This window comes from Cervus canadensis, chromosome 26 (genome assembly GCF_019320065.1).
Source record: "Cervus canadensis isolate Bull #8, Minnesota chromosome 26, ASM1932006v1, whole genome shotgun sequence".
Lineage (NCBI taxonomy): Eukaryota > Metazoa > Chordata > Mammalia > Artiodactyla > Cervidae > Cervus > Cervus canadensis.
Window position 1 is genome coordinate 21356318 of NC_057411.1, and position 20031 is coordinate 21376348.

The window sequence follows — 20031 nt, forward strand, 5'->3', positions numbered from 1 at the left end:
GGAACTGCCAGCTGGGGTGAAGCCAGAAAGGTTTTATAGGATAAATAATAATGAACAAGAAAGATACTAATAAATTATTTGACTGGGTGGGGTAACATTGTTAACCTTGCTTGGGATGAGGAAGCCCAGAGCTTAGTGGGTGTTTGGGGATTGGCCGACAGGACATACTGCATTTCTGGTCATGTGGAGCACTTACAGGGACATGAAAGGCACCTAACTTTTCAGTTTGCTGGTTGGCACCTTGGGCAGGAGTAACTCCATCTTGGGGCCTAAAAAGGTATTTCAACAGTCTGAAAAGCAAGTTGTTTAAGTGAACTTGGCATGCACAGATCTTCTGCTTGTAAAGTTAATTTTAGTTAAATAAGAATTACCTGAAAGGGACCATATGGATTTTTTGGTTTTATAAGTTGACTTAGGTGGATTTTGAAGGAGATAGAGGAATTGGATAAGAAGGAAAAATGCTATTTGTTTTCAGGAAGGCAAACTAACACACAGAAGAACTAATGCAGAGAAGAACCATGAAATCAGAAACCTTGGGGGTAGGAGGTGGGGTATGTTGGGTGATACAGGGAACCACCTTTTTAATGAAGCAGAGTCAGTAAAGAGAACAACAAAAGGCAAAGATTATTATTAATGTGGGTCAGCCTAAGGAGTTATTTACTTTGGGACAGTGAAGAACTATGAAAATGCATGGGCAGTGATACAGCAGACTATGTTGATATTTAATAGAATAGCAAAATGTTAGATACATATAAATATATCACCATTACTCATCCCATCATTTCTTTCTATAGGGAAAAATGAGAAACAATCTAAATTCTCCTGTATAGGAAATTGGTTAAGTAAATTATGGTTTGTAATGTAATACGTGTAACATGGAAAGATGTAACAGATGAAAGGATACATAATTACATTGAAATGCATTGTTAGCATGGTGAGACTATAGATAATATTCCTATACTCCATTGTACCCAGGGTTTTAAAATGTAGTAATTTATTTCTAAAATTAATCATAATCAAAATCACAAAGTTTAGAAATCTGGTGGTAGTTTATAGGGAAGACAAATCTTAGAGATAAGACATTTTTACTTATAATTTTTTTGATAGATAAAGGCCAGAGGAAAGGTTTGCTAAGTCTGTGGTTTTATGACTAGAGACATTGTTGATGTAACTGAAAGATATTTGGAGATGATGCTTTCTTAGGAATAGAAGAAAAGTAATTACCCAGTTTTAGATTGGTGGTAGCAAATTTTGTTTTGGATATTACTTATTTAACTTTTATTTTCAAATGATTAATTAAGAAATTTCTCTTTTAGAAGATTAATTTATTCAAGATTATTATCTCATTTTCTTCTTCATTGACTTACTAGCGGTTTTACTATCTTATTTATATTAGCAACAGAAGAGGTACAAATTCAAATAGTCCATCCTTCTAGCAGTTTGTGCAAAATTTTGGGTAGTAATTCTTATTTTTAAGTAAGTTTTAAGGATTACCTGAAAAGAATATTTTTAAATTAAAAAAATTACAGCTTTAAAAAGAAAAAGTCACAAGTATGTTCAAGAGTAATTTTATAGTACTTAAAAGTTCTGAGGAGGCACATGACATTATTACATTGATATTTCCTTGGGTAAGTCATCTGAACTGTTTTCCACATAAAATGAGAATTACTTTTAACTGTTAGTATTAAAAGGATTCAGTCCAGTTCATCAGTCAGCTGTGTCCAACTCTTTGCAACCCCATGAACCGCAGCACGCCAGGCCTCCCTGTTCATCACCAACTCCCGGAGCCTACCCAAACTCATGTCCATTGAGTCGGTGATGCCATCCAACCATCTCATCCTGTGTCGTCCCCTTCTCCTCCCACCCTCAATTTTCCCCAGCATCAGGGTCTTTTCCATTGAGTTAGCTCTTCGCATCAGGTGGCCAAAGTATTGGAGTTTGAGCTTCAGCATCAGTCCTTCCAATGAACACCCAGGACTGATCTCCTTTAGGATGGACTGGTTGGATCTCCTTGCAGTCCAGGGAACTCTCAAACGTCTTCTCCAACACCACAGTTCAAAAGCATCAATTCTTTGGCGCTCAACTTTCTTTATAGTCCAACTCTCACATCCATACATGACTACTGGAAAAACCATAGCCTTGACTAGATGGACCTTTGTTGACAAAGTAATGTCTCTGCTTTTTAATATGCTGTCTAGGTTGGTCGTAACTTTCCTTCCAAGGAGTAAGCGTCTTTTAATTTCATGGCCGCAGTCACCATCTGCAGTGATTTTGGAGCCCCCGAAAAATAGTCAGCCACTGTTTCCACTGTTTCCCCATCTGTTTGCCATGAGGTGATGGGACCAGATGCCATGATCTTAGTTTTCTGAATGTTGAGCTTTAATCCAACTTTTTCACTCTCCTCTATCACTTTCATCAAGAGACTCTTTAGTTCTTCACTTTCTGCCACAAGGGTGGTGTCATCTGCATATCTGAGGTTATTGATATTTCTCTCGGCAATCTTGATTCCAGCTTGTGCTTCTTCCAGCCCAGCGTTTCTCATGATGTAGTCTGCTTATAAGTTAAATAAGCAGGGTGACAATATACAGCCTTGACATACTCCTTTTCCAACAACAACCAGTCTGTTGTTCCATGTCCAGTTCTAACTGTTGCCTCCTGACCTGCATACAGGTTTCTCAAGAGGCAGGTCAGGTGGTCTGGTGTTCCCATCTCTTTCAGAATTTTCCATAGTTTATTGTGATCCACACAGTCAAAGGCTTTGGCATAGTCAATAAAGCAGAAATAGATGTTTTTCTGGAACTCTCTTGCTTTTTCGATGATCCAGTTTAAAAGGATTAAACTTTAATAAATATAAATCAGATATGATAGTTACCAGAGTTTTATTTAAGTGCCTTTTGGATTTAATAACTGGCTCTGAGTTTTTTTTTAGGTGTGGTCCTTGGATCACTTGCATTAGTAGTATCTGATTATTACAATGTAGGATCCTGACATGTGCCTCAAACCTGTATGCACACACTCATGCTCACTCACTCAGCTGTGTCCAACTCTTCGTAACCTTTTGGACTGTAATTGCCAGACCTCTCTGTCCACACGATTTTTTTCAAGCAAGAATATTGGAGTGGGTTAACCATATCCTCCAGGGGATCTTTCCAACTCAGGGATCAACCTTGAGTCTCCTGTATCTACTGTATCTTCTGATTTGCAGGTGGATTCTTTACCGCTGAGCCATTGCAGAAGCCCCGTAGGCACACTTGAGTTTTTAAACTAGATGGTGCATGGTAGCAAATAAGGAAGGAGGCATGCATAAAAAGTCACTCATTTAAGTAGCCACTCTGAGTTAGATCAAAATAAGACTAAATTTATAAAATATCATTTGATCAGAATTAAATCTATATTTTAATCTAACCCCTATCACATCCATTTCAAATAACCCATTTCTCTTTGCTTTCATGGTTTCTTTGCTATTCCTGTTCGCTTTAATGACCAACTATTTAGTATATACAGTCTTTGTACAGTTCATGTTCTTTTGTTAAATATGCCCCATTTACTAAGTTCCTTAAAGTAGAGAATCACTGCCATGTTACCTAGAATACTCACAGTAGAGATAATCATCTGTAGGCCTCTTCATTACATGTCTGCTCAAAAGCTAGCTTTCAGGATGCCTGCTCCATAATCGTGATAACCACAGATGTACAATTTCTCTTAGTTTTAACCTGAGCCCTGTTTTACCTAAGGCCTCATAGTTCCCTGTGATATTCAGGCTGAGATTAACTAATCTGTCAAAACAGTGGGCACACGTCTCTGGAATCTAGTTAGAACCAGTGCCATCAAAGAGCCACCAAAGAATTTTAACCGCAAGTGACTCAACCAACTCAACATAATGCCTTTTTTTGGGACCAAGGGTAATCCATGGCTAATGTTTAAATAACAGTGATAATTCTGTGCAGTAATAACTTACAACCTTCCTGTGCTTTGGGTAGTTGAAAGTGAAAGTGTTAGTTGCTCTGTTGTGTCCAACTCTTTGTAACCCCATGTACTGTAGCCCTCCAGGCTCCTCTGTCCATGGAACTCCAGGCAAGAATATTGGAGTAGGTTGCCATTCCCTTCTGCAGGGAATCTTCCTGACTCAGGGATAGAATCCAGCTGGGTCTCCTGCATTGCAGGTGGACTCAACCATCTGAGCCACCAGGGAAGGTTGTAGGTTATTCCTTTCTGTAACTTTTTAACTGGCAATTTAGAAGAAAAATATAAGAAACTATTAAAATACAGTTTTTAACTATAGATCTGTGTCTGGATATTCTAGGCTTTGGTATGGATTTAATCTAGCTTAATGATGATCTGTTTCCTCCCAGCCCTCCCTGAAGTGGCGGGGTGGGGATGTGTATATAGATGTATATATGTACACACATATTTTTGTTTGTATACACTCTTGAACCACTCTTGATGTGTGAGGTAAGATGTCTTTTAGATGAAGATTCAGGCCTTTTAGTAGTACCTAGTGGGCATTTATTTCCACCACTCATTGCTCACTTCTCCCATACATTCACATCACCACCACAACATGTCATGCCACTTTGTAACTTTAATCTTTCTTTTTTATAAATTTTTTTATTAGTTGGAGGCTAATTACTTCACAACATTTCAGTGGGTTTTGTCATACATTGATATGAATCAGCCATAGAGTTACACGCGTTCCCCATCCCGATCCCCCCTCCCACCTCCCTCTCCACCCGATTCCTCTGGGTCTTCCCAGTGCACCAGGCCCGAGCACTTGTCTCATGCATCCCACCTGGGCTGGGGATCTGTTTCACCATATACAATATACATGCTGTTCTTTCGAAACATCCCACCCTCACCTTCTCCCACAGAGTTCAAAAGTCTGTTCTGTACTCCTGTGTCTCTTTTTCTGTTTTGCATATAGGGTTGTTGTTACCATCTTTCTAAATTCCATATATATGTGTTAATATGCTGTAATGTTCTTTATCTTTCTGGCTTACTGCACTCTGTATAATGGGCTCCAGTTTCATCCATCTCATTAGAACTGATTCAAATGAATTCTTTTTAATGGCTGAGTAATATTCCATGGTGTATATGTACCACAGCTTCCTTATCCATTCATCTGCTGATGGGCATCTAGGTTGCTTCCATGTCCTGGCTATTATAAACAGTGCTGCGATGAACATTGGGGTGCACGTGTCTCTTTCAGATCTGGTTTCCTCAGTGTGTATGTCCAGAAGTGGGATTGCTGGGTCATATGGCAGTTCTATTTCCAGTTTTTTAAGAAATCTCCACACTGTTTTCCATAGTGGCTGTACTAGTTTGCATTCCCACCATGTAACTTTAATCTTTTCCAGTAGATGTTAAAAATATTTTCTGAGGTTTAAAAAAGTCCAAGATTTGAGCATTTAATATTCATCTTTAAGAAAATTCACATAAGGCTAGAAGTAAATGGTTGTATAGCTTGTCCACTGGACCAGGTCATTTGCTTGTAATTTTTCTTCTCCATTATGTCTTCGCTTAGGTCCTTTTCATTGCTTCAGAAGTGTCTCTGCTTTACCTTTCCACCTATGACTTTTCCCGAGTCACTTTTCTTTCAGGCTTATCCCTTATGCCACTTTTTCCAGGAAACATTTTTTATTTGTTTCTTTCTTGCTTGCCAAGATAAATATGACCATTCACATTAAAAGCGAAATTTCTATACTCTGTTTATGGTACTCATTCTTTTTACAAAATACTTGTATGTGCTTATTTATTGTTTGGTGAAAGCTGTTTAAAAAAGGTTAGGAATGAAAGTTTTTTATCTCACTCATCTTTATATGTCTTTTGAGCAGTTTCATTTGTATTGTAGATATAGTTCTTTAATTAAAGCATTTATTTAATTTGGCATTACTTTATGCACAAATAGATGAAACATTATTGAATGATGTTAATTTCTGATTTTTTTAGCAACAGGTATTTATTACGTGTCATGTTTATGTTCATTGTTGTGCTATAAAAATGGAGGGTATATAAAAATGAAGGGTATTTTTTTTTTTAACTTGGCGAGACTATTTTGCCCTGTGGCTCAGAAACAAGCCTATAATATAGACTGAAGTAAGTCAGAAAGAGAAACACCGATACAGTATATTAATGTGTATATATGTAATTTCGAAAGATGGTAATGACGACCCTATATGCAAGACAGCAAAAGATGCAGCAGTGTAAAGAACAGACTTTTGGTCTGTATTGGAGAAGGGGAGGGCAGGATTATTTGAAAGAATAGCATTGAAACATGTATATTACCATATGTAAAATAGAAGACATGAAGAGGGTACTCAAAGCAAGTGCTCCCGGACCACCCAAAGCGGGTGGGGTGGGGTGGGGAGGGAGGTGGCAGGTGGGTTCAGGCTGGGAGGACATGTACATCTGTGGCTGATTCATGTTGATGTATGACAAAAACCACAATATTGTGAAGTAATTAGTCTCCAATTAATTAATTAAAAAATAAATTAAGTATAGCATTGTAGTGTAAGAGAAGGGGTAGAGCATAATTAATACATGCAAATATGTAAATTTATAAGTATAAAATTTTGTATTACCAAGAGCTGTTCTATGTGTGGTAGAGAATACTGCTTTAGCAGAAGGGGAAGATACTTGAATCTGGGAAAGCAGTCTTGAACCAAGGATAGGGGACACGTATTCATGTGGTATTAACTGCCTGGTTAAAGTTCATCTCTTTATTGATCAGTTATTAAAAAATACAAGATTTTTAGTACATAGATGTAAGATGTAAACATTTGATGAGTTATTTCATTTGCAAGCTACTTAAAACAAGTTTGAAGAGAGTGGCGCTATCCTTACATTTATAAGATGAAGAAACTCAGGCTCAGAAAAGTTGAGGGAGACCAAACTGGCTTGGTGTCCTAGCTCATTTTTTTTAAGCATATCTAGCTTTTTTTTTTTTTCCTTTTTGAGAATACAGGAGAATGTGCAAAGTGTGTCTCTGAATGTGGCTTTGTTTCTGGGAAATAATCTCTATCAATCTTATTTAGTCGCATTCAAGTCATGATTAATAGGAATTCACTACTAAAGCATAGTATAAGGTCTTTAAAGGATTCTGCAAAAGAATATAATCGATATCACTTTGTGTTTAGGCGTGAATTACCCTTTACTAAGTCAGCTCATCTCACCAATCCTTGGAATGAACATAAGCCAGTAAAGATTGGACGTGATGGACAGGTTTGTTGTTTTAATTGATTCTAAAAGCATATATTTAATCACTCTTCCAGAAATCTTTATTGAAAGATATTTTAAAACCATTTTTGAATGAATTTGTGGGAATGATTGGGGAAAATAGTTGGAGTTTGTGATTACTGTAACTATGACTGACTGATATGACCTCCATTAATGTAGAAAGGTAGATTTATATGGTACTTGATTTATACAATTGAAGGAAAAGTTTTTGAAGAGAACTGGCATGATTTTAAAAATCAGGTTTAGGTTTTTCATTGTGTTATTACTGTTTAACAGATTCTGATACATTTTAGAAATGCCACTTAATATCTTTACTGAAGTTTTCTGAATAGAGGAAAACTTTATTAAAAGGAGATGAGTATGTGTATACGCAGGTTGTCGAGTCTGCAGATGAAATTGAAAATGTGCAGTGATTTAAAATAAACCTAGGCCTATGACCCTTAGTTTTCTAAATGTAATTTTGAACCCAGTTTTTATTGCTTATAAGTGAAAATATTGGTAATTTAAAATAAAAATTATACCAAGCCCATAGATTAGTTTGCCCTTGTTTATATATTTCAGTGCATTTAGCAATTCATAACCTTGAAAATTGTTGACACACACTAAACATTTTTTCTCCATTGTATTAAGATGGATGACTTCGTCCTGGTACTTAATGTATTTTTCACAAAGAAATATTCCTTTGTTACAGAGGGTGACTGTCACAGATTCTGTGACAGAATCTTGGAGATTCTGTGCTATGCTTAGTCGCTCAGTTGTGTCCCACTGATTGCAACCCCATGGACTGTAGCCCACCAGGCTCCTCTCTCCATGGGAATTCTCCGGGCAAGAATACTGGAATTGGTTGCCATGCCCTCCTTCAGGGTATTTTCCCAACCCAGGGATCAAACCTGGGTCTCCTGCATTGCAGACGGATTCCTCACCATCTGAGCCACCAGGGAAACCATTTTTCCCCTTACATAAATACATGAAACACTTTTGAAAAAAGTTTTTTAAAGTCTTTCAAGGAAATTGATTGGAATCTCATGGGATCATCAACCTTGGGAAGGAAACCTCCAAGTCAGCCTGTTTTTGTTCTGTACATCAGGAAAATACAAAAAGTCTATCAAAAGTTTCTCCTTTTTTTCATTTTTTAAATTACTGCTTTCTTATTCTAGGAAATTGAACTTGAATGTGGAACCCAGCTTTGTCTTCTATTTCCCCCTGATGAAAGTATTGACTTGTATCAGGTCATTCATAAAATGCGTCACAAGAGAAGAATGCATTCTCAGCCCCGATCAAGAGGACGACCATCCCGTCGAGAACCAGTCCGGGATGTGGGAAGGTTAGAAACGTTCTTTGGACTGATAATAGGCACATATATCAGAATAACATGATGGAGGAATGTGATTCGTCAAAAGTTTGTCCTGCGGTAAAGAAGAAAGAGAAAATCCTCAAATCAAGCTGCATGGACTAGTTTGTGGCTTCATTGAGGATTTCAGATGGTCACCTTGGTCTCAGTCATTTTTCAAGAGGAAAATGGGGATCTTTCCTTATGCAGAAAAAATTATCTGCTAAAGAGCGATAACCAGTTTAGATTAGATAGTAATCTGATAATACAATGTATACCATTGAAATAAGGTAGGCCTTTGTTGCTAAGAACAGGCTAGAAAGGAGGAAGAGGAGGAAGTCTTTATTTGCAAAAATTGTTAATATTTTGTAAAAAGCCTTTTCTTTCAGGTGTGTCTCTGGATAAGCCTTATCAGATATGGGACTTTTATAAAGGATCACTATTATTTTTTCAGAAGATGACGCCTCATTTATTAGAGGATAAAATATTTTAAGTTATTTTGATATTCAAGAGGAGCATTGTTGGGACTATCTCAGATTTTATCATCGTGATGTGTTAACCCCATTCTCAATATTGTCTAACATGTACCCCGTGAATTCACACATCTTGCTGAGCTTCTGAAAACAGTAGGTTCTTTCCAAAGGGGATCAAGTGGCCCTGGGAGACCCGGCAACAAACCAAAAAGAAGGGCTGTTGCTGTGTCTGTTTACAGCTTTTCCAGATGCTGGCAGTACCTGTGGACTTAAAAGTGTTTTTTAGAGGATCGCCATGGTTGTTGATCACTACTTTATGAACTAAACAGCATTTTCCGGGAAAAGGGGTTTTAACTTGTTACAGAATTGGAGAAGTCTTTGCAAAGGACTGATTTAAGCCCTTCACCCAACACCTTCCCCTGAGTAGATTTGCATACAGCTAAATCTAAAATATTCTGCTAAAGACTGTTGGATGTGTGGTTGATGGGATGAAACCTTTGGTTAAGTTTCCTTTTGGTGGAAACATCCTGTGGTAGGTACAGATAATCCAACAAGAGTCCCCATTTCTTTGAGCTTAAGAAGGACACTGTCAAGTAGGTAGGAGGAAACCTGGCAGAGCCCCCTTACTTTTGGCCTAAAAGGACTGATCACCAAGATGTCTTTTGAAGTTTTAAGCTAAGAGATTTCCAGTGCAATACAGCACATACAAGTGAAGTTTTTACCTCAGATTTGCAATGGACTGTAAACTATACTTATTACACCACTCCTCCTCTCAAGCCTGCCAGGGCCTCCATATTTGTATGTGGCTTACAGCTTACGGTCAGTAGTTGGACTACTTTATGAACTGTTACTATCATGTTTTATACCGGTCGTAAATGCACTCCCCAAACTACAGGAAAGCGGTATGTTTATTTTTTAAACCAGTTTTTAATTTTCTTAGTCTTATTTATTGTAGATGCAACTGTTTTTATTATGTTGGGGGGCTTGGGTTTATTGCAGCTTTGTAGTTTGAGTGAACTTGTGTTGCAGAAGTTTATGAAAGCAGTAAACATTCAGAAATAACTGGAAAGCTAGTGACGCCCAGGTTATTACAGAGATTTTGACAGTAAGGTTAAAGAGATATATTTATTATTACCTTAAAAAACTTGAAATTTTGTTTTTTATTTTGTGTAGCTCTTTATTAAATGCTAAGTAAAATGAAGTGTATTTCATGATGTATATACGTTAACCTTAATGGTTACATTAACCATTGAGATGAAAGATAGTGAAGAGCAGCCTGCTGCAGATAGTAAAATTTCACCTTCTAAAGAATACATTTTGAATTTGTATTATGAAACTCTGTTAAAACTCTGCCCCATTATTTGCCAGCTTATTTTAAGGCATTGTTTCTGGGAAAAAATTCCCACAATTTGTAAATGTTATTAATTTTAGAAATTAGTTTTTCAAAGTATTTAAACATTTTAAAAACTTTCCTGTAAAACAACTTTAATAAGTATCAAATTTTCTGTATGATCATGTGAAAAGTATAATTTTGTACAAAGCAGAAGAAAAATATTTAAGAAATACATAATTTTCTTTAGATTTAACCTAAAATGACATTAATAAGTTTAAATATATAGATTTTAGGGTTACATGTTGTGTAATGATGAGAGGTTTTTTTCCCCTTTCTTTTACCTGAATGAAGACTTTATTCAGAAAAGTGCTTTAATTGTTATACTGGATATTTATATTAGCTTTAAAAGGGTAGCTCATTTACTTTTGTTTAGATTACTAAAATGTTATTTACGTATTTTGAGCAGATTACTTTTAAGTGTATGGTCATAACACAAGGATTAGAGAATATGTTTCTAGCAATACATCTAAGGATTGGTGTATGATAATTTGAGGAATTAAAATTTAGAGATTTTAAGATGTTTGTCCACCAAAGACAAGGCTGTTATTTTAAAGGAAATAATGAGCTTTTCTTTAAGTATTTCTGTCAGAAACTCTTGCTTTGCTGTTTGTTCTCCTAGCAGTTTTTGGTTTAATTTCTAATGTGTCTAATTTATGTAGGCGTCGACCAGAAGATTATGATATTCATAACAGCAGAAAGAAACCAAGGATTGACTATGCCCCTGAGTTTCATCAGAGACCAGGTTAATATTTTATAATCCTGCAGATATTTGACTTGAAATTATTAAAAACAACAGCAGCACAGAATCTTCTGTCATGACCCTATAGTTTTAAAAGTGAGAAAACTTTAGGATGCAGCTATTAATTACCTGAAATTGCAAGAAATGGAAAACTGCACTTGTGTTTTAAGATTAAATGTAGTTAGGGAAAGCAATGATCTTACACTATTACTAGGATTTTTATTCTCTTTGATACTTAGTATTTCCTGTGGTAGAAAGCTTTAATTGGAAACTGAAATTATGCTATATTTTTCTAAATAACAACATCTTTGACTTTCATATTTTTAGAGAGGAATGGGAAATGCTTGGTTTGTAATCTAAAAACAGCTTTTCAGTTAACCTTTCCCTTACTGGAGTTGAAAAAGGCACACTGTAGTCAAGAGAAGGTATTTATTTAAAAGTCAGTAATACACTTACAAAAATCAGACCATTTGGAAGTTGGTGTTAGCATTACAGCATTGTTACATGACAGATGGCTTGATAAGCCTCATTCTTCTCCAAACTGAGGTATTCTGAAGAAGTAAAATTTTTCCCTAGTAACTTGGCCACTTATACTTTTTCACATTTTAATTTACTAAGTCCTTATGAGAAGAAGAGGGGAGAATATTTCTCTGATTACCATGGTGCTTTCATTTAAAATGTATATATTTTACTTTTTACAACCTTTGTTAATTTTGTTTTTCTCCCCTTAAGTTTGCATTTTTTAAAGCTTTGGTTGACTTAGCAAGGCTTATGTATACTCAAGGTGGAAGGTAAACATTTGTTTTAAGGAAGACCTATTACAGTGTCCTCAAGATAATTCCTCTGTCCTTACCTTCTTATGGTGCAGCATGAAGAAATTTCTGTCTAGCAAGAATTGGGGTGTGGATTTAGAAGATCCATATGCAAACCTCTAACAGTTTATAATTCTGTGATATCAGTAAGTTATTTAGTTACTTTCTAATTATCATGTAATCTGAGAAGAAAATCTGAAAATGGAACAGTATGATAATAGCATCATTTAATAGCATCACTATTATATCATGGGAAGAATTGAAATGAGTGGTAAGGAAGGTTTAATTATGATGGCATAATAAAAAATATAAGTTTGATATACTAAAATGCTTGATGTTTGAACAGGGTATTTAAAGGATCCACGATACCAGGAAGTAGATAGGTAAGTTGGGTTCATTTTTCTTCAGTTTTGAATTACATTCTTGGAACTAGTTTATGAACCACCTGAATTTAGTTTCACAAATCTTATTCCCAACAGACGGTTTTCAGGAGTTCGCCGAGATGTATTTTTAAATGGGGTAAGCATTTAATTTTTTTTTATTTAATGCACATAAAATCAGTATCTGATTTATTTCGTAAGTTCTGGGTTTTTTATTTATTGACATTATCATCTTTCATTTTAGTCCTACAATGATTATGTGAGGGAATTTCATAACATGGGACCACCACCACCTTGGCAAGGAATGGTTTGTATTAATTCTGTTTTTGCAAGTTATATAACTTCATTGGCAGTTCCGTACGTTTTGAATGCTTACTTGGAGTATGATTGTTATAGTTACCCATTAAGAGACTTAAAATACATGTCTTTGGTGATAAGTAAAATTGCATGCTGTTTTTAAAGTAAAGGCTTATGAATGGTTGGATTTGTATAGTGGAGGCTTAGTTGATAAATGTTATGATTTATTATTGTGGTGGCTAGTAGTGTAAACTTCAGGGTTCAAATACCTTCCCTTCTCAACTCTGACTTTAGATAAGTTTCATAATACATTTTTGTCTTAGTTTTCCTTATCTGTGAAATTTGGGCATCCATTCATTCTTTGACTCATCAGACTACTTAGCGCCTGCTCTTTGCACGGCACTGTTTGCTCTGGGTGCACATCGGTGAATAAATCGGACTGTATGCCTGTGCTTGTATAGTTTAAAATGCAGTGGAATAGTGTCAGCCTTGTAGGACTGTCAAGAAGCTAAGTTTGCAAAATACATGTTAAATTTAGCATAGTGCCTGACCCTGATATTCAGTAAATTCTCTATATTAAATAAGGTTAACTAAAGCTTATTCCTAAACTTTAATTTTTTTCTTTCTCTAAGAAAACTGGATGTTCTTCTTAGAGTATATTTTAAGGTATTAAAGATAGCTGAAGCATTAATTCCTAATAAAACAACTTGGAAGTTTAATTTGTTCTAATTCTTACCTTTTTATCTTAAAATGCTGCCTGTAATGTGGCCTTTTCATCTGACTTTTATTTCACTTAAGGTACTGTATATAGACAGATGAATTCTTTCTTTCCTCTAGAGTATGAAATTTAAAAAATATTTAATAGTAATATCTTGGCCCTAACTAGAGGGAGAACTACCTTGATTTTCCATCATTCATTTTATAATTGCATTTAAAGTCATTAGCTCTTTAAATACATTTGTGCATAGTATTAAGATGACTGATTCTAGAGTCAGAATGTCTGATGTTGTGTCTAACTTCTACCCCCTTTAGTAGCAGTGTGAATTTGAGCAAGTGACCTAACTATTTGGTGCTTCAATTTCCCTTTTTATAATTATAGGATTACATAATAATACTATTACCTGTAATTCTATTAGTACCTATCTGTAGGGTTGCTGTGGGGATTAAATGAGACTTGTGTTTAGGACGGTGCCTGGACAATAGTAATCACTGTATAGGATAGGCTTTTGATTTCTAGTGGTATTTATATGGTATGTAAGTATAAACGTTAAATGTTAGATGATGGAGTTTAAATATTCAGGAGTTTATTACACACATTTTCTTTCAACAAGCAAATAAAGAGGGTGTCTTAAAGAATGTTAATGTCATCAAAGTAAACAGCTTCAACAGAGTAAATTCTTTCTTTGGGATGGGTGGTTTGCATAGGGGAATTCTAAGAATGGTTTGTTACAGGATGTTTTTTAGATGCTTATGGAAATGGTCCTCTCTTTTAGACTCCTTATCCTGGAATGGAGCAGCCTCCACACCATCCGTACTATCAGCACCACGCCCCGCCTCCTCAAGCGCACCCCCCTTACTCAGGACACCACCCAGTGCCCCACGAGGCGAGATACCGAGATAAGCGAGTAGTAAGTGCACGCGAAGGCAGAAGCGCGAGGGCGCTGCTTAGAATTCTGTAGACAATTTAAATGTGGGGGACACCGACTTACTGGAAAAGACCCTGATATTGGGAAGAATTGGAGAGCAAGAGGAAAAGGGCGACAGAGCATGAGATAGTTGGAAGGCATCCCAACTCAATGGACATGAGTTTGAGCAAGCTCCTGGAGATAGTGAAGGACAGGGAAGCCTGGTATGCTGCAGTCTGTGGGGTCAAAAAGAGTCTGACGTGACTTACTGACTGAACAACAGCCAGATTATGTTGATTAACAGATAATGGTTTCATATTCCTACTGCAGATTGTTTAGGCTAATCCCTTTGGTTATTTAAGTGGATTATTTTTCAGTTAATATTTCTGGCTCTTCAATATAATAGTTGGGCTGAGTTTGTTTATTAAATGCTACACACATGATGACTCTGCTGGGCCACATAAACTTCTTTTTATCTTCCCACATGATGAAGAACATGCATGTCTGAGAACCAATCAGAGCAGTAGTTTCCTATCTTTGAGATACTTTGATCTGTCATTTATTTCCTTATCTCATTAAGTTATTAATCCTTCAAAATAAAGTCACACTAGGACCATTAATATTTAGTAAAACAATCTGAGAATTCTAACAGACTTCTGGAGAAGGAAATGGCAGCCCACTGCAGTATTCTAGCCTGGAAAAGCCTGTAGACAGAGGAGCCTGGCAGGCTGCATGCAGTTCATGGAGTCACAAAAGGAGTTGGACGTGACTTCACAACTGAACAGCATTAGACTTTTAGCAGTGTTTGTTTTTTTTTCCCACCACTCAAAGAAGTACACAGCCAATATATGATGAAATCTTAGTGGAATAGCTAGGTTGTGGTGTTTTTAAAAATGCCTTTTTTAAATGATCACATTATTTTCAAAAAAGGAAGTTTTTCTGAGACTCTTTTACCAAAATATTTTTGTCCTTTTTAACAGGTTGTGCTTCATGCACCATCATATAGTAGCTTTCTGGTTAATATATATGTATAATATATTTTGTATTTATGTAATCGCTTATTTTGAAAATATATGAAAGGTAGTGTGAAAATTTGAACATTATAAGCTGACTTTTGAAGAAACAAAGTTCAGTAAGTAAAGATGAGTTGAGAACTGAAAGAGGAACTCTAGAGCAGGGGTCAAGCTTAGTAGTAGCCATGTGACAGCCTTGCACCTCACTTAGTTGCTTATCTTACCCTTCACTGTCCTCCTCAGCCTTATGTGTATTATTAGCTCTGTGTGAAGTAGACTTCACAATCTTAACTGCAGTACATATTTTTAAAAAAATTCTGTCAAGTTCCATAAATTGTTAACAGTGATTTAGTTTGAAAGAAAATCAGGAATGGAAGAATTCCTAATTTCACCTTTAGAGGGCGGAGTTGGTTTGCTTTAGTTTGTAGACTCAAAGGAGGAAAAATTAAGTAGAATCCACCTGTTGCAGAAAAACATTTAGCATAGGTGGCAGCATGTATTGACGTTATTGATCATGTGGTTGAAGGTCATCATTAGGTGTTTATTTTGGCATAAGTCTTAGTAAAGAGATTGGGTAGAGAAATTAAATAGAAAACTGACTGTAAGAAATGATTTTTTTAATGAGATCTGAGTAAATCATCTGTTGTGTCTAATTAATGACATCAGAATCCTTTTTCTAAACAGTGTCAAAATTGCTTTCTGTGAATTAATGCATTAAGGTATTTCTTTAGATTCTTCTCTCTACCAGACAATAATTACCGTAAATGGACTTATAAATTCCGTTTGATTTTTGACATACCTTATCCATTTCTTACCTTTTCTAGCATGATTATGATATGAGGGTGGATGATTTCCTTCGTCGAACACAGGCTGTTGTCAGTGGCCGGAGAAGTAGACCCCGTGAAAGAGATCGGGAGCGAGAACGAGACCGCCCTAGAGATAACAGAAGAGACAGAGAGAGAGATAGAGGACGTGATAGAGAAAGAGAAAGAGAGCGATTATGTGATCGGGACAGAGACCGAGGGGAGAGAGGTAGATATAGGAGATAATGTGCTTTTGGAAGGAAGCACTGATTGTTTAAAGATACAGAATCTTGTATTTTTCTTTTTGTGTGTGTTTACAAGTAGTAAATTTATTTTCAACTGTCTACTTAAAGTTCATTGTGTAGAAGGATTTATTATGACCCTCTTTGTTCCAAGCATGCAGTATAAGAACTGGAAAAACTCAAATCTTCCAAAAATGCACAGTTGACAATTTGAGTTGACACTTTTATTGGGACAGAATGGAACAGTCCAAGAATGTAGATACTGATTCAGTCTCTGTAAATCTTCATCTGCTTATAGGGTGTTCATCCTAGAGTTATTTTTTGTTCATTTTCTTTCTTTCGGATCTTGATTGATGACTGCCATGATATTTTGCTTTGATGTATTTCTAAATGTAGTTGCACACGGTTCAGTAAAAATAATGCTGCTATCAAGTATGCAAATATTGAAGTATGATGGTTTGACTCTATGGCAGTGTTGTAGCAGCCTCTTGGTTTCTTCCTTTCCCTCTTTTTTTTAATCTTAAAAAAGTCACTTTTTATTTTTCTTCGTCTTCAATGATGAGAGCAATATTAAGAAGACATTGCTATCTAATTTTTAATCTTTTTAGATAGGAAAAATTCCTATGTTCAGTAGCATGGTTGATGCTATTGGTTTAGCCTTCTCCTCCAAACTGTATACATTGGCTTGGAATGTTCACAACTTGCGTGTGTGGCAGCGGAAGATAATTCCCATATTCTACATTGCTACTGTTTTGTATAAAATAAATTGGTAAAGATTGACACTTATCTCTTGTGTTTCATTCTTGTCTGAACGCAAGTTTGTTTTCTTGTGTATGATGTATGGGTTGGCCAAAAAGTTCATTTGGGTGTTCCCATATGATGTTATGGAAAGACCCAAATGAACTTTTTGACCAACCTATTAGTGGACATAAAAGAATGCTTTGTAAAAAAAAAAAAAAAAAAAAAAAATGCTTTGTGCTTAGAATTGTGGGAACCCCATTTGTCTTTTTTGCATATTTTATCAAAAGTGATTTAACCTAAGTCAATTATATATGAATGCTTACTTTTGTTTCTAATGTAAGAACTAATGGTACACAGTGGAATTTCATTGATATTTTGGTTAAGATATTTATTCATTTGGTAGCATTTTTGGATCTACTTTGGTTACAGGATTATTTTGTTTTTTCAGGTTTTGTATTCATCTTTGATAAGTTAGCTATTTCCTATTTTACTTTTAAAATACACCTTTAAAATTAACCCTCATATAGTTACTTAAGTTGATCGTTAATCCCTCTCAGTAGTAACAAGCTGTATAAAATCTAGTCTGTAAGAGATTTAAAAATTTTTTTCATAAATCCACATGTTTTATTTATTTACTTTTCAGTAAGTTTAAATACTTGAAGGGTGCAACATCGCACAGATTCTGTGTCCAGTAGCAGGAAGGTTGCTTTGGAATCTGGCATGACCCATGCCACTGTCTCTGTGAGCGTGAGTTGTCTTTCTCCAGATTACTCCGGTTTTGTTGGGTTATCTGTCAGGAGGTACTGTGGTGGGCTCTGCTTTGCACACAGAAGCACACCTCCTGCCTGGGTAGAATTCATCCCAAGCATATACAGTTTTCAGCAGAGCTGTGTGCTCCCTCTGGTTCCATAGACCCCGCCTTTAGCCAGCAAAATGGCCTTGTACCACAGCCTTCCAGACGTATCTGTCGTTTTAGACATCTTGTTCCCAGCAGGCCTCCACAGGACCCAAGATGGCTGAAAGAGCTGTATTTTAAGTTACCATTTTGGCCTTTGTTACGTTGAATGTTTAAATATTTGGGATATTTGCATGTTTGATCACATTTTTTCATTTTCATACACTGTCATAATTCTGTGCTAGATCATGTTTATAATTTTATTAGTGTCAAAAGAACACAAGAACTTTGCTGTTGAACAATTTTTAAAACTGTCAGTTTACTGCTTTCATATTCTTACTGACATTTATAATGTTTTTCCATGCGCTCCCAATTAGTATTTAGGTTGGTGCAAAAGTAATTGTGGTTTTGCATTGTTGAACTTTGTCGTTTGATATTGAAATATATTCTTAAATAAATGTGGTCATGTTATACATCATTTTAGCACATTTCTCGCTTTATGTTTTTGCTAAAGACTTACTGCTGTTTAATTTAGACTAGAGAAATGTTAGACAAAAAGCAAATTCAAGCGATTTTCTAATTTGAGTTCAACATGGCTTTCATGTGACGATCAGCTTTGGTTGGACCAAGAAGCTCCAAAACACTTCCCAAAGCCAACTTGCACCCCCAAAAGGTCATGGTTACTGGTGGTCTGTTGTCAGTCTGATCCACTACAGCTTTCTGGATCCCGGCAAAACATTACATCCAAGAAGTATGCTCACCAGATTGATGAGCTGCACCAAAAAGGCCCAGTTCTTCTCCACCACAATGCCTGACCGCTCAACCAGTACTTCAGAAGTTGAAAGAACTGGGCTATGAAGTTTTACTTCATCCACTGTATTTGCCTGACCTCTTGCCAACTACCACTTCTTAAAGCATTTTGACAACTGGTTGCAGGGTAAATGCTTCTACAACCAGCAGGAGGTAGAAAATGCTTTCCAAGAGTTCATTGAATCCTGAAGCATGGATTTTTGTGCTACAGGAGTAAGCAAACTTGTTTCTCGTTGGCAAAAATGTGTTGATTGCAGTGGTTCCTACTTTGATTAATAAAGATGTGTTTGAGTCTAGTTATAATGATTTAAAATTCACAGTCCAAAACCACAGTTAACATTTGTACCAGCCTAATAGATATATATTATTCAGTCGCTTAGTTGTGTCTGGTTCTTTGTGACCCCATGGACTGTAGCACACCAGGCCTCCCTGTCCTTCACCATCTCCTGGAGCTTGCTCAAAAACTCATGTCCATTGAGTCAGTGATGCAATCAATTCATCTCGTCCTCTGTCATCCCCTTCTCTTTCTGCCTTTCAAAGTCTTTCAAAAAAGATTTATTTTAAATCTCTGCAGTGGGGTTGAGAAGAACACTTATGTATTAAGAAACCTGGATTCTGAATCAGCATTGCCTTTGATTAAACCACCTGGTAATGCATTTCACTAACATTTTGTTTATATTCATCAGTACATTTTATAAGTTAATATCAGTTCAGTTGCTCAGTTGTGTCTTGACTCTTTGCGACCCCATGGTGTGCAGCACGCCAGGCCTCCCTGTCCATCCCAACTCCCGCAGTTTACTCAAACTCATGTCCATTGAGCCGGTTATGCCATCCAACCATCTCTTCCTCTGTTGTCCCCTTCTCCCGCCTTCAATTTTTCCAAGCATCAGGAAGTGTGTACATATACTTAATTTAGTTACCCAACCATCGTAAAAATTTTTGCTTCTTTCCATATCAGCCGTGTTTTTTATCTCAATCCCTCCACTGAGGAACTGTGACCACTATCTTTTGCTTTAGAAAAAGCTTTGCTTGTCTCTTCATCATCTTCCTTTACTACAGATTTTCTTATTTCTCTCCCTTTGCCAGCACTTTGGCTGTTCTAAATTGCTAGTCTGATGGGATGACATGAACCTTGACCCTCGAACCACCTTACCCTTGTCAGTTCGTGGTTATCACTAGCACTGAGTTCCACCCCCCTAAATTTTAGGCACCCCTCTGCATCCTGGGGCTTCCCAGGTGGTGCTA

At 36.4% G+C, this 20031-nt stretch overlaps 1 protein-coding gene across 5 annotated transcripts in view; it reads left to right on the top strand.

The window, feature by feature from the left end:
* The window catches only part of YTHDC1 (YTH domain containing 1), a 39228-nt gene extending 22102 nt beyond the window's left edge, over positions 1–17126 (top strand). For 3 of the 5 annotated variants that reach the window (XM_043447746.1, XM_043447740.1, XM_043447742.1), the window contains 8 exons: positions 7134–7218; positions 8391–8557; positions 11089–11171; positions 12327–12363; positions 12436–12499; positions 12605–12667; positions 14151–14285; positions 16120–17126. In XM_043447746.1, coding sequence (XP_043303681.1) covers positions 7134–7218; positions 8391–8557; positions 11089–11171; positions 12327–12363; positions 12436–12499; positions 12605–12667; positions 14151–14285; positions 16120–16344 — 859 coding nt within the window. In that variant the 3' untranslated portion in view covers positions 16345–17126. The remainder of the gene's footprint in view (positions 1–7133; positions 7219–8390; positions 8558–11088; positions 11172–12326; positions 12364–12435; positions 12500–12604; positions 12668–14150; positions 14286–16119) is intronic. The other 2 variants (XM_043447743.1, XM_043447741.1) reach the window with 1 other exon arrangement.
* The last annotated feature ends 2905 nt before the right edge of the window (positions 17127–20031 follow it).